The sequence below is a fragment of the Gamsiella multidivaricata genome (genome assembly GCF_025024155.1).
Source record: "Gamsiella multidivaricata strain RSA 2152 chromosome Unknown BC939scaffold_70, whole genome shotgun sequence".
In the NCBI taxonomy this organism is placed as follows: Eukaryota; Fungi; Mortierellomycota; class Mortierellomycetes; order Mortierellales; family Mortierellaceae; genus Gamsiella; species Gamsiella multidivaricata.
This window is the reverse complement of record NW_026251778.1, coordinates 152,934-165,690: the sequence shown is the minus strand read 5'-3', so window position 1 is coordinate 165,690 and position 12,757 is coordinate 152,934. Positions and strand designations below refer to the sequence as shown.

At 48.3% G+C, this 12,757-nt stretch overlaps 6 protein-coding genes across 6 annotated transcripts; 2 read left to right on the top strand and 4 right to left on the bottom strand.

The window, feature by feature from the left end:
- The first annotated feature begins 884 nt into the window (after positions 1–884).
- Positions 885–1,660, top strand: BC939DRAFT_287484 (uncharacterized protein). Its single transcript, XM_051551263.1, has one exon. The coding sequence runs from the start codon at positions 1,018–1,020 to the stop codon at positions 1,522–1,524; it is 507 nt and encodes a 168-aa protein (XP_051408713.1). The 5' UTR covers positions 885–1,017; the 3' UTR covers positions 1,525–1,660.
- Positions 1,661–2,059: 399 nt separating this feature from the next.
- Positions 2,060–2,492, bottom strand: BC939DRAFT_462277 (uncharacterized protein). Its single transcript, XM_051557111.1, has one exon. The coding sequence runs from the start codon at positions 2,433–2,435 to the stop codon at positions 2,217–2,219; it is 219 nt and encodes a 72-aa protein (XP_051408712.1). The 5' UTR covers positions 2,436–2,492; the 3' UTR covers positions 2,060–2,216.
- Positions 2,493–3,709: 1,217 nt separating this feature from the next.
- BC939DRAFT_287441 (uncharacterized protein) lies at positions 3,710–4,394 on the bottom strand. Its single transcript, XM_051551261.1, has one exon. The coding sequence runs from the start codon at positions 4,305–4,307 to the stop codon at positions 3,792–3,794; it is 516 nt and encodes a 171-aa protein (XP_051408711.1). The 5' UTR covers positions 4,308–4,394; the 3' UTR covers positions 3,710–3,791.
- Positions 4,395–5,131: 737 nt separating this feature from the next.
- On the bottom strand, positions 5,132–6,987 carry BC939DRAFT_287472 (uncharacterized protein). The gene is made up of 3 exons (XM_051551262.1): positions 6,593–6,987; positions 5,732–6,491; positions 5,132–5,606 (listed from the first exon to the last, which is right to left on the bottom strand). The coding sequence occupies exons 1-3, from the start codon at positions 6,770–6,772 to the stop codon at positions 5,485–5,487; spliced, it is 1,062 nt and encodes a 353-aa protein (XP_051408710.1). The 5' UTR covers positions 6,773–6,987; the 3' UTR covers positions 5,132–5,484.
- A 124-nt stretch (positions 6,988–7,111) lies between these two features.
- On the top strand, positions 7,112–9,408 carry BC939DRAFT_462268 (uncharacterized protein). Its single transcript, XM_051557110.1, has 3 exons — positions 7,112–7,491; positions 7,723–8,048; positions 8,946–9,408. The coding sequence occupies exons 1-3, from the start codon at positions 7,204–7,206 to the stop codon at positions 9,127–9,129; spliced, it is 798 nt and encodes a 265-aa protein (XP_051408709.1). The 5' UTR covers positions 7,112–7,203; the 3' UTR covers positions 9,130–9,408.
- On the bottom strand, positions 9,385–12,676 carry BC939DRAFT_531828 (uncharacterized protein). Its single transcript, XM_051561637.1, has 11 exons — positions 12,460–12,676; positions 12,212–12,368; positions 12,025–12,112; positions 11,693–11,898; positions 11,450–11,585; positions 11,227–11,356; positions 10,861–11,127; positions 10,512–10,768; positions 10,246–10,405; positions 10,092–10,154; positions 9,385–9,989 (listed from the first exon to the last, which is right to left on the bottom strand). The coding sequence occupies exons 1-11, from the start codon at positions 12,572–12,574 to the stop codon at positions 9,523–9,525; spliced, it is 2,046 nt and encodes a 681-aa protein (XP_051408708.1). The 5' UTR covers positions 12,575–12,676; the 3' UTR covers positions 9,385–9,522.
- Positions 12,677–12,757: the final 81 nt, after the last annotated feature.

Genomic DNA, 12,757 nt, shown 5'->3' with positions numbered 1-12,757 from the left:
GGGAAGGGAAGTGAGAGTGGGTCAGTAAAATAAATAAAGATATATCACCGAAAGCTCATATTTTTTGTTTTCCTTCTGTACTTGTGCGCTTGCATGACAGGCCTGCCTTACCTCTGGTCTGGTGTGTACAAGGAACAGCGGGGACTGGGCCTTTTTGTGGTCAATGAGCTTTAGAGGTTAATGCGTCTTCAGTCGGTGGGGAGACAGGGCGCAATGAAGTATAGGCAGCGTGCGAGAGTTCGATGTCTAAAGGGCCAGGAGTGTAAAAATAAACCAGGGGAGGGGGGGGGGGGTGGCAGAAGTAGAACAGATAAGGTGCCTAGGAGATGGATGAAGGAGCAAATTAGAGAAAGAGAGGGAAGACGACGGCCCGAAGGTGGGAAAGGATAAGAGCGAGAAGAAGGATCAAGAAAAAAAAAGGGAGAGGAGAGAAACGACCCAAGGTTGCGGGGCGCGGGATGGAAAATGGGCAGGATTGGGATAGGATATCTGGAGAAGGCAGGCAAGGGGGAGGGGGAGGAGGAGGAGGAGGACTTGGATGACGACGCGAGGAGTGGGACGAGCTTTTGGATGGGATCCCAGGGACGAACGGATTCTTAATCTATTAAGCGCAGATCAGGAGGAGACAGGTCGTTGGGCTGGAGATTTGGTTTGGCTGAGCGCGGGTGTGCAGTCCGTTGGGGGTCTGATCGGAGGATTGATCGTGGTCTCTACAGCACAGCGTGCGAGGAAGAGTGTCTGTCGCGTATGAAGAGAAGAGGAGAAGAGGAGGGAGGGACGAAGACGACGACGACAAGAGGTATTTTGGGCAGGATAGGAGGGGAGGGAGGGAGGAGGAGAAGAGGAAAAGAGGGAAGAGAAGAGAAGAGAAGAGAGAGAAGAGAAGAAAAAAGAGGGAAGAAAAGGAAAGAGAGAAAGAGAGGGTTAATTCAATAGGGTCCATTCAATAGAGGATATACGAGGGAGGCTGTCTGTGCCATTGCCCATTGCCGCCCCGATGGGGAGGGGCAGAGGGCGATGTCCGCTCAGATCACGAAATGCCTGTATCCATCCGGGGACAACAAAGCTACGGACGCCGTCGCTATAGATTACCCAGCGCATTCAAAGGAGGGGGAGGAAAGAAAGTTTTTTTTTTTTTGCATGTATCTTGTGTACATGTCATCACACTCCCTCCTCTCTCACTCGTTCCTGTTTGTTGTTGTGCCTGAGAGCGAGACACAAAGAGGCGACGAAGATTGGATATTTCGATATGTCGATGCTGTGCAAGGGCCATTAAAGTGGAGATTTTCTCTTTTTTTTTATACGTGTCGGAGACATATCGGGTCAGTGACCAAGACCACCAAGACCTTCGCAAAGGGCCCCGTCGCCATCGATGCAGAAATCTATTTATTTTTTTCCTTTTTCTGCTTTGAATCAATCCCATGGCATCCCACCATCCATAGTAGACCCACACTAGTCCCTCTCTCTCCTCTCGCACAGTCAATCATGTCATGGCACATGTGCATAGGACATAGGACGGACTAGCTTTAATAAATGCACACCCGCCTTCGAATGGGCCGAACGTATTTTTTTTTCTTTTGCTCTGCTTTTGCTCGGTTGCGCATCGCTAGATACCACCCTTCCCTTCTTCCGCCAGAAAGTAAAAAAGGCAACCTTAAAAAAATCATGAATTTAATGCGATTAATCAATGCAAAAGGGCAGTAGCGACAAACAGGTACAACACGAGGGCAACTGTGAGCAGAGGGCGTGGGTGTGTATGTTATGTGTGGATACATGTCTCTGTGCTCCGAGGGTTGTCTACGCTGTATGTGTGTTTGAAGAACCTGCATGGTCCAATCCACAATCGCGCACAGAGAGAAAAGAGCGCGCAATGCAATGGATTAGAGTACACATATTGACAGGCTGATAGACTGGGTGCCTGGGGATGACTACATATCCAACCTGCACCGCATCCATACAGCTTCCATGGTTCCCTCCCACCCCTCCCTTCCGCCATGGGATGGAAATGGAGGGAGGGGGGCATGGTAGCACCAGATGCAGATGCAGATGCAGATGACAACACACGCTCCCAATTGATACCTGGCGAGAGAGAGAGAGAGAGATAGAGAGAGAGAGAAGTGGAAAGAGGAAAGAATAGACCGCATTACTTCTTTTTAGATGCCCCACTTCCCCTTTTCCCTCTATTTCCTTCGTTCTCTCCCCCCTTTCTGTTTTGATTATGAGAAGATGACACAAAACGCATTTGAGTCAAAACAGGGAGTGGGCGGCAAGGGGTGTGAGAGATTTGAAAAATCCAGGAGCGAAACGAGGCCACACAACACCCCCAAACATAGTTTTACACATATATATACACACACACATCTTTTATGGGACCAAACAACCTGTCCAACTGCACTGCAATGCAATGCAGCACAAGGGACACAGATGCCACGCATAAAGACCCGTGAAAAACCTAAGTGTCTTGGTCACCATCAACATCAGCATCAAACGTGCCATTTGAAGTTCAGACACAAGAACACAAAAAAAAAAAAGCACAGGAATGTAAGTGGCGGGCTGGTCCTGCACTATACATGTACCATGTCGGCGAAAAAAAAAAAAAAAAAAAAAAAGGTTTACTCGCGTCAATCCGCGGAGCAGGTGGCGCCGATTTCCCCCTCCCCCCTCCCCCTAAAGGTCATCGAACTACCTTGTGAAGCAATGAAAAGGACAGAGCAAAAATAACATACGCACAGGGCCGATCGATCGATCGTAGTGAGGAGATCCTCGCTTGGGCTTGGGGGGAAAAAGAACATTATCGATTGCTTGATCAGCAGAACTGAGCACCATTGTACGTCCCAAGGGCCACAACAAAAAGTAAGGGGGGTGGGGGATGGGGTGGGTAGAAGGAGAGCAGAGCATGAATGGACGATGGTGCTCTCAAACCAGAATGTATAGCAAAAACTTAAACAGGGAAAAACAGGGATCGTTCGCAAATGTTAAAGGCACATAGATTGCATTAAGCAAAAAACGAAGGCGCACACCATCCAGATACAAGCAGGGAGGAGTAGGAGAAGAGAGGGGGTGTTTGCGCATTTCGAAGGGTCGAAGGGTTCGTATGCTTATGAGAGAAAAATAAAACATCTTTTAAAAAAACACGCGCACATACACATGGATACAAAGCGCACAGCAATGGAGCCGAGCGGCGAGGTTCCGGAATCATTGACCGTCCGTTCACATTCGCCTCTGCGTATCAGTTCATGCATCGCATAGTTCAATTCCCTTCCCCCCCCCCCTCCATCTGATGTGTCCAAGCATGCGCTACCATATATACAACGCGTTACTAGATCAGCAAAGCAAAAACCCCAGTCAACTCGACAATACAGGAAAAGATGTTATTCCAACCCCTGTTATCGGCGTCGCCGTGCACAATGATGAAAAAGGGTTCCCGGACTCCATGTCCGTTTGCATGAATCGCAGTTCTGTTAAATTGCATGACGAAAATCAAGGGGCGGAGAGGAGGGGGAGTGTCGACTCCCAAGAATAAAAAAAAGGGTAGGATGAAGGGATGGAAGGGCGACAGTACATGGAATTGCGCGAATAAAAATAAAAAAAAGGCTGGGGCGTGGTAACCATGGAACCCGAGATGCATAGATTAATCTAGCTGTAGCTGGACCTTTCCCTGGCGCAAGTTAAAAACTCCAGTCGCAGTCAGAAAACAGATCTTAGCTAAGACCATGGGTCAGCCCTAGTCGCACTATTTCGCCGAGGATCAAGAACACAAAAAAAAAAAAAGAGCATTGCGCGCCCATAGACTACCCGTATATCCGTGTTACCCGTAAACCCGTGTGTAAACAAACGTACGCCTTTACGAGCTGGACACAAACATCAACAGGCTGCACAGTCGGGACTAAGAAAAAATATGATCGTGAGTTTGCATCTATGTTGGGTGCTCTGGTGGTGTGTCTGTGTGTATATTTTGCGGCGGTGACTCTCACGAGAAGATGAAACGGAGGAGGGGGATGAAACAGATGAAACGACAGGGGCCCGCAATTTCCTCCTTTTTGGACGCATTCCAGACACCTCCTGGCTCCCTCCCCTTGTATATACCCTAAAACACCCTCAAAAGCCATCGTCATCTCCAGATGGCCTGTGTTACAGGGTGCCCCACATCCTGATTGTCTACCCGATTTATCATCGTTTAAAAAAAAAAAAATGCCATGCTCTCCCCCCTTTCCTCCCTTGTGGGATGAAACCCCCAACTCCTGTCCTCCGCTGTTTTCATCATCGAACCTGTCTTTAGGGTTTTTTTTTGCAACGGTCGTGCACATACAATGCCAATGCCCAGTACCAATTGCTTACCTTACCCGGAGTTGTCTTATTCCACGGAACTGAACAGCAGGTACAGTGCTCAATTGATACAGGGACGAGTGTGAAAAAAAGAAAAAAGAAAAAGCAGCCAGAGCAGGACGACGGAGATGAGGAATGAGAAGGACACAGCTCCGTCAGTCGAGGATAAAAAATAACAATGGAAAAAATAAATAAATATAATACAGCAACAGCAGTAACCGTAAGTAACCACTGTATGGAGAAAGGAGAACAAGAAGGAGTACTCGAATAAAGGGAAACGAGCACTTTCTTGAGGGTAGGGGTTGACAAGGCAAAAAAAAGTGATGGAAAGGAATGGATGCAGAATCAGAATCAGAATCAGAATCAGTGACCCTTCCCTCTCCCTCACTGTAGAGTGCTTGTCTTGCTGTTTGTGTGTGTGTGTGTGTATGCATCAAGCGGGGCGCAATCATAGTTTATGGTGCGCTTTGCAAAGCAAATTGAATATGGCGAAGTACATTAGGACGAGATGACTCCCCGGCCTCGTTTACAAAGCAACACCTTGTGAAGAGACGTTAATTCGTCCTTCGCCGGGTCAATTAGATGCTCAGGAACCATCATGGTTCTGCTTGCATCCGACTGTGCTTTTTTTTTTTAATCTCGGGACTCTTATGCTGCCTGTCTGTCGCTATTCTCAGTGGCTTCTCTTAAGGACGATGCCAATTTTAGGCAGCAAAGAGAGAATCCTTCCTTCCAAAGACCTTCCTCTTCGGGTCGATTGGAATAGGCGCACAGCCTTCCGGACCCTCATGCTCCCGCGACGTCCTAACAAGAAAAAGGGGGAGAGGAGAGGAGGAAGTCGCTATCAATAGGAACAGTTGCCACGGCTTGCCATGAGAAAAAAAAAGTGGTTTCCTTGTGTCTTTTGAGCAATCGAACACGGACCTGAAAGCAATTTGTACCGCAATAGATATCGATAAATGAATTAATCACATCAGTTGTCATTTTCCTTCATGGCCATTTCTCTCATGGCCATACTGACCACGCCCAAGGCTCTCGACCGTACCCGTCCATTATTGCGAGGTCAGCGTTCCATGCCACTCCACTGGCCCATACAATTTGTATTTCTTTTTTCCGTGTTTTTTATTTCGCAGCATGACAGGAGTTTCTACTGCCTTTCTATGAATTGTTGACAAAGTTGAACGAGTAGCCTCCCGAGTTCGGATCCTGCTTCATCTGAAAGTTGTCCGTCGACAGCCCAAATTTGCCCAGGATCGTGTTCCCCATCGACTTCAGTTTTGCTAAAAGTGAGCATCATTCAATAAAGTCAAGTGTGCTCTATGTTAGCCATCCACACTAAATATGACATCAGGAAGGGGGGCCTATAAGACAATTTTTTGCCTTGGCCCCTAGTGCAACAACTTACCCAGCATTTCCGCCTTCTCCTTCTCCATCAACTCCTTCAGGATTGGCTCCATCCGCTTGAGCGCCTGCTCACTTGTCTGGATCATCAACCGATGCTTCTTCTTCCCTGCCTCGTCCAGATCCAGTTTCCTGGGCTTATACACCGGCCGCTCGTCCTGTGCTGGACGCGGTACGGTCCGTATTGATGTCCTTGGCGAGGTGGCGGTCGCTGATGTTGCTGTTGATGCTGTTGACGACGACGGTTCTGGTTGGGAACCGTCCGTGGGCGCAGTCTCGTTGTCAGCAGATTCATCAGAGTCCTGCTCCTTTGAGTTCTCTTCTTTGGGCTGGATCAAGCCCAGCTCGATCTTTAGCGTTTCGATCACCTGCTCATGATCCTCCTTGGCCTGATTCATGCTCGAGAAGGTTCCGACCAACTCCTCAGCCTGCGCCTTCCGTTGAAGTGCTCTCGTAAAGGACGGATCCAGTTCCAAGGCGGCGGTGCACCCTTCGATCGCCGCCTGGTACTCCTTCAGTTTGATGTGGCATGCTGCCATGTTCGAATGATAGACAGCCCGCTCGGCCTTGTACTTGTCTGTTACTTGTTGATTTGCATTTGATTGAATTCCCGTAGGTGTTGAGTCAGTTGATGGGGCTGCGGGCTTTGGGGACGGGCAGGTTGTCAGGGCGAGCTGATAATATTTCAATGCCTCGGTGTAATTGCCCTGTCCAAAGGATTGGTTCCCCTTGGCCTTGTATCCAGATGCCTCCTGGAAGAGTTCCTATTAGACATGGACGGAAATGACATATCCATTAGAGCCTGGCCTGCGGAACAAACGCTTTTGCGCTCCTATTGATCCGAAATTAAAAGAACCCAGCTGACCTCGTCCTCTGAAAGCTGCAGGTTCGCCAGGGGCGTGGTGACGTCCAGGTTCTCGCCAATGCTGCCTTTCTCTGTCGAGGCGGCAGTTGTGTCGTTACTGGTGTGCCTTGCGGTGTCCTTGGTATCCACGTTAGGGGAGACGACGGTTTCGTCCTCGATGATCTCCTCGATGACAGCCATAGTCGGATGTCGAATGTCGGATGAGGGGCTTGTCGATGGAGAAGGAATGAAGGATCCGGTGGAGTGGAGTTTGAGCCTTTGTGGTCCATGCCCCAGCAGAAGAAGGACTGCTCTGTTTCCTGCGCTCTACTGCAGTGCAGTGCTTGCATGTGGACAGACGGAGCTAGAACAGCTAGAAGGGAGCGTGTGTATGTGTGTGCTTGTGTCCCCATCGAGTCCTTCCCAGAAAATACAGCGCGCACGCAGGCGGGACTCACACCCTTGCCTGGCCTCGGCCTCGTTTCCTTTTTCATTGTTTATATCCATCCCCACTCTCCCTCTTCTTTTCCTCTTTTCCCTCCTCTCTTCTTTCCATCTTCTCTTCTTTCAGCACCCACCCACTCCCATCCTTCCTCCTCCCCCCGCTCGCAAGCAAGCAAGCAAGCTCCAAGATGGCGTTGCATCCAATTCTGCTCAAGACCCTGAACATGGTCACCTATATCACCGCGATCTCGACCATCGTCTTCTTCCGCGATTTCATCACAGACGCCTTAGCCGGCCATCCCAACTACCTGACAAACTCCACCGTCGGCTTCATCATCCCGGCCCTGAACTGGTTCCTCCTCGGAGGTTTCATCTTCTTCCAATGGCTCGATTTCGCACACGATGTCGTCGTCGAGGCCGTCGACTGGCATCTCTTTGTCAGTAACTTGATTATTGCCGCATGGGTCCTTACTTGGGTAAGTAGTCGTCGTCGTCGTCGTCTTTTTTTTTTCTCCTGGATTTCAGAACCCCGCTCGTGAGGAGGGGAACTCTAAACACAAAGGCGACTAACCGTTCCCGCGTTCCAACTGCTCTCTTTCCTCGTTGTGGTTTCTTTCTTTTTATCTTTTATCTCCATTCATCCGCCAATCGACAACAATGAAAAAACGACGGCGAATCACAACAACGACGCAAAATGACGATAATAGAGATTCCACTGGTTGATCATTGGACAAATTCTGCTGGTCATCAACGCGATCCTCATCTGGAGACTATACATCAAGGTGCGCGTCTTTACGGCCACGAACCTGATTGATTATGCCTTTATCCACATCTCGTTCTCGCTCTACACTGGATTGGTCTGGTTGGATGTCTTCCAGAACTTCTTTGCCGCCTTCACTACCAAGGATGGCGGTCCTACCTCCTGGGCTGCCATTGGAGCCGCCGGCGCCATCTTTTTGCTCCTGGCCATTGGTGAATACCATGCCGAGTTCTCCAGAGATCCAGATTCGTGGTCTGCTATTGCCATTGCCTTGTAAGTTGTTGTTGCTGTTATTGTTGTTGCTATTGCTGTATCGTTGTTGTTGTGCAATGGCTCGAAAATGGCTATATATGTGTAAAAAAAAAAAAAAAAAGATGGGAAAAAAGGCGCACAGCGGAGGCAGAGTATTTTTTTTTCAGCTCGTTTTTCGGTATATCAGAAGATGAGGCCTCGACTTTTTTTCCCGCTTCTGTGTCAGTCTATTCGCCCCTCTCTTCTCATCCTTTACTGCCTTTCACTGTCCATGGGGCTGGTAAAGATGGCCGATTGCGCGGGCTGTTTGAGTGTTACCCATTTGCATCTATTTTCCGCTTTTTTTTTTCTTTCTTTCTCTTGTTCGCTATGTCGCCTTTTGTTTGCTTTTTTTGTTATGATTGTGTTTGTTGTTGTTGCTGCTGTTGCTGTTGCTGTTGCTGTTGTTATTGTTATTGTTGTTGTGCTTTGTGTCTCCATGCTGTCTGCTCTCGCGTCAAACACACACCAGTCAACCATATGGACGCCTCGCCCTCCCTTCTCTCCTAACCATTTCTCCACGGATGTGGATGACCAGCATTGACGAGGGGAGGGGGGAGAGGAAAAGAGAAAAGGAGATAATAACCACTAGTTGAGACATTGCTGCAGGCGTGTTCCTGGTTTTTTTTTTTGCCGCGTGACTTTTGTACCTTATGTTATCGCGCGTGTTTTTTGGGTTTCTTTAGCTTTTTTTTTTTGGTTCCTGACAAACTGACACGGATTGCTTACTAAATTCTCTTCCTCTCTCTCTATCTCTCGCCTTTTCCCGCGCCAAAAAACAACACCATAACCCAACCCGTACCGCACGGCTCGATTCGACGCGACTAACAACTACTGCCATCACTACTACTACGATGACGGATATCGCCCCAACAACAGGATGATCCTCAGCATCAGTGTCGAGCAGGGCTCCGACGTGCCCGTCGTCTTCATCACCAGCTTAGTCAGCGTTGGCTGGCTGGTCGGTGCTCTGGTCAGACGTGCCCTCAAAAACGTGGCCATCTGGCACGAGCGCGCCCAGGATGACGTCTATGTCGGAGAGAGACGTCCTCTTCTGGGTTAAAATAGGGCTGGATCAGCACATTTCGTTAACATGGACTACCTAGTCCCCCCCCCCTCCTTCACACTTCACACACATGCACCCATCCTTATCCCATCGCCGTTTCCTATTCCCATCGATTCCTCTCTTTTTCTTTTGCAAATATACCACCATCCTCCGCTCCCAGCACTTTAGAAAGGAAGAAAAAAAAACTAAAAAACTAAAAAAGAACTGTACCATTTTGCCTTCTTCCTCCTACAGACTTTCGCATTCGTCTTTAATAAAAATCGTGTATGTACCAGATGCAATGCTTCCAATTGAACATCTCAAGGATCAGAAAGCAACCTGTCTCTTTTTTTTTTTTTTGCTGGTTTATTTGCGCAACATTGAAGCATGGAGCATGGGATCATGACGCTCTTATTTCTTTTTGTCCGCTTCCTCTTCCTGCGCCTCGTCTTCGTCCTCCTCATCCTCCTCATCATCATCACCATCATCACCATCTTCGTCTTCGTCTTCTTCGTCTTCGTCTTCTTCGTCTTCGTCTTCTTGAAGCAAGCCAAAAAATCCTCCGACACGCGTCTTCATCTGGAACTTGGACCCCTTCTTGAGGTCAGGCGTGCCTTCTCCCCCAGCGGATTCCTCGCCGCTACCTTGAGCATCAGAATCCAGTCCATCCTCATCACTCTGATCTTCATTTTCTCTTGCATTTTTCATCCTCACAGCTGCATGTTGCTTGTTTCCATTCTCCTGATCATCCTCAGAGATTCCCAACTCGTCGGCTGCTGCAATCCTCAACTTTTCGTACTTGCTGCTGGTGAAATATCCTGGTGGTTTGAAGGACAACAGGATCCGACCGTCGTTCGCTAACCGAAGGATAGCATTTGCTAAACGAAGGGAAAAGAAGAAAAAAAAAAGCCGTCTGAGTATGACCCTTGATGCCTTCATACCACGAAACACCCCTGTAAATTAGAGATGATATAACCCACCAGCTCGATACACGTCAGGATGACCCGCCTTGGCCGTTAAATAGCCTCTCTGAAGCGCGAATGCTACGTGAACAACAATACAGTTAATATAAATGGTCTAACTTTAAAAGTTAAATTTCCTCCGAACGCAATACAATGGTCCCCTCATACTTACATTCACAAATGCCAAAGGCCGACCAGCGGAAGGGTCCACGTTCGTAGCTTGGCGGCGGGTCAAGTTTCAAAAGCCTAGGGATATTAACGCGCATCGCCAAATACTGCACGACAGAATAGGGCTCCTGCACCTGAGCGATCGGATACATTCCAGACAAGATCTATTATAAGGATAACAGCAGAAAAAAAAGGGAGGGGGCGTTAGCGCGCGTGCAGTTGGTGCAAGTAGCACCGCAATACCACTTACTGTCCAACGCCTCGTCATACCTGCAGTGGTTTAGGCAGCAAACTGGGAAACACAAGTCCTGGTGAGTCGCAGAGTCGGACGTTGTGGGTCAGATGGATCGTCTGAAAGTGTTTTGTGTGTCCAGGTGTTCTACTAGTGCTAACCACTGTCCGGCCCATAATGCTGTTAATCAAAGAACTCTTTCCGACATTTGGATGTCCCACTAAGCCTATTGTCACGTAGTCCTTGTGAGGTATGTGCTCGTCGTCCTCAATGTTGACCGTCTGTAAAGTCGTGGCTATCCCAAAGAATGAAAAAAATGTTCATGTCAAAAAAAGGTCTTGAGATACGATGCAAAGTGCCGATCTCATGTTATCGCTAAATACGTACCTAGTCGCTGGTCGCTATCTTTCTCAAGCAAGTTCTTTTGGCTCTCGTCCTGATCCTGCTCCCTGCCGTGCTCCTGATCACTCTCTCCTTCGCTCTCTTGAAACTCGGCTTCTTTTTCTGCATCATGCTGTGCGATGAGGCCATCCCAATCCACTTGATCTCCATTCTTTGAGAGCTCAACGTCCTTGCATGCCACCAAGACATCCTTGACTCCCACAGCGTTATAGAAACGACGCCTTGGTCGTTTTACCACGCGCTGAAGCGCAGCTATACGACAAAGTGGACAGAGTGTTAATAACCGAAGCTTGAACGGCACGACTTTGGACCATATCCCGTACCAGTAATTTGTCCGCCGGGTTCACTCACCTGTACTAGAGTCATTGATCAGCGTTGGATCAGGAGGGTAGCAGCTGAAGGATGCAATATGAAGTTCTGGGAATTCTTCCTTGAAGTATTGTTTCCATGCGAAGAGCGTGTTGGGTGCCACTAAGTCAACCTAGATATGAATAAGCGCGGACATTTGGGTTGAGCGACATGGAATCATGCACAGGACACAAAAAATATAGAAATACATAGATTCCGCATCTACCTTATTGAATACAACAACAAGCTTGCGTTTCATATCGTTGACCACATATTGATAGAGGGAAGGTGGGAAGTGGATGACCGGATGCCTGATATCCACAATGATCATAATAATGTCCGAAATCTCCAGAACTCTCCACCTATCAATAGATATTATTCACAGGAGGCATAGATAGCAGTTAGAATCAAATGTCTGCTCTTGCAATCCAGTGCGATTGTGGTGGACAAAGCAGAAGAATACACGTACAGCTGGCGCCACACTTCCAGATTATGCTCAAAGTAACTCAGTTCGTCCGCTGGGTATCGGTTGTAGATAGAGTCCATCCACGCCTCAAACATCCGCGTCTCGTTCTTTTCCAGCTCCTCGCGACTCATCGAGTAATCCCATTTGGGCCGTTTCGGAAACCCGATCACCTCTGGAAACATCGCTTCAAATGACACTTCTAGTGCGGACTAACGAAAAAAAAAAAAAAAAAAAAAAAAACGTCATGACAAGACATCACGTTAGTTTGAACGTCCGCTGTCAATCACCATTATTCAAAGCTGTTAAAGCGTTAAGCGTTGTGATTAGGATGGTACCTCTGGTAGCAGCTCAAGAGGTTGCATGCTCGCTCTGCGAGAGATCTCGATATCCGCTTGAGATCGCCTCATAAAAACCGATCGTAATCTTTTCCGGGATGAATTAATAAGAAAAAAAAATTAGCATAAGTAATCGAGCAGCATGCCAAACCAGAATCTGTAGCCCTTTCAGGCCGACATCTTTTACCTGGTTCCTGCGGGATGATTCGAATTCTCTCGGACCGAGATCCTCGCACCACCGGATGACTCTGGCTTGTACTCTTTCGAAAAACTCTTCACGAACCGTCCGCTGTACGGCTCAATGCCTGAGGTGTTGTTGCTCCCAATTTCATGTTGGACAGGGTCTATCAGATTATTTCACAGGCGCTTGGAGTCAGTATCCCTGGGCCGGGCTGCTTTCACCGCGGCGTATCCTGTGCTTTTGTCAACGGTTACCTCTCGTACGCTCAGTCTGTTGTTGCTGTTCCTGGAGTTTGGCACTGTGTCGGGCTCGTCGCTCCTGTAATTGCTTCTTTTTCAAGGCGCCACTAAATGGTTTCGCGCGAGGCATGATGTCGATGCGGATGCTGATGACGAGTTGAATGAGAGGAATGAAGTTGAAGGAAGCTGTGAGAGCTGAAGGGAGTTATGGAGTTAAAAAAAATGCGTGCGCATGGCGTGACCTCTTTGTCGTTACGAATGCGTGTGGTGTGTGCGCAAGAGCATACAATGACGCGATGAGGCATGCTATGCA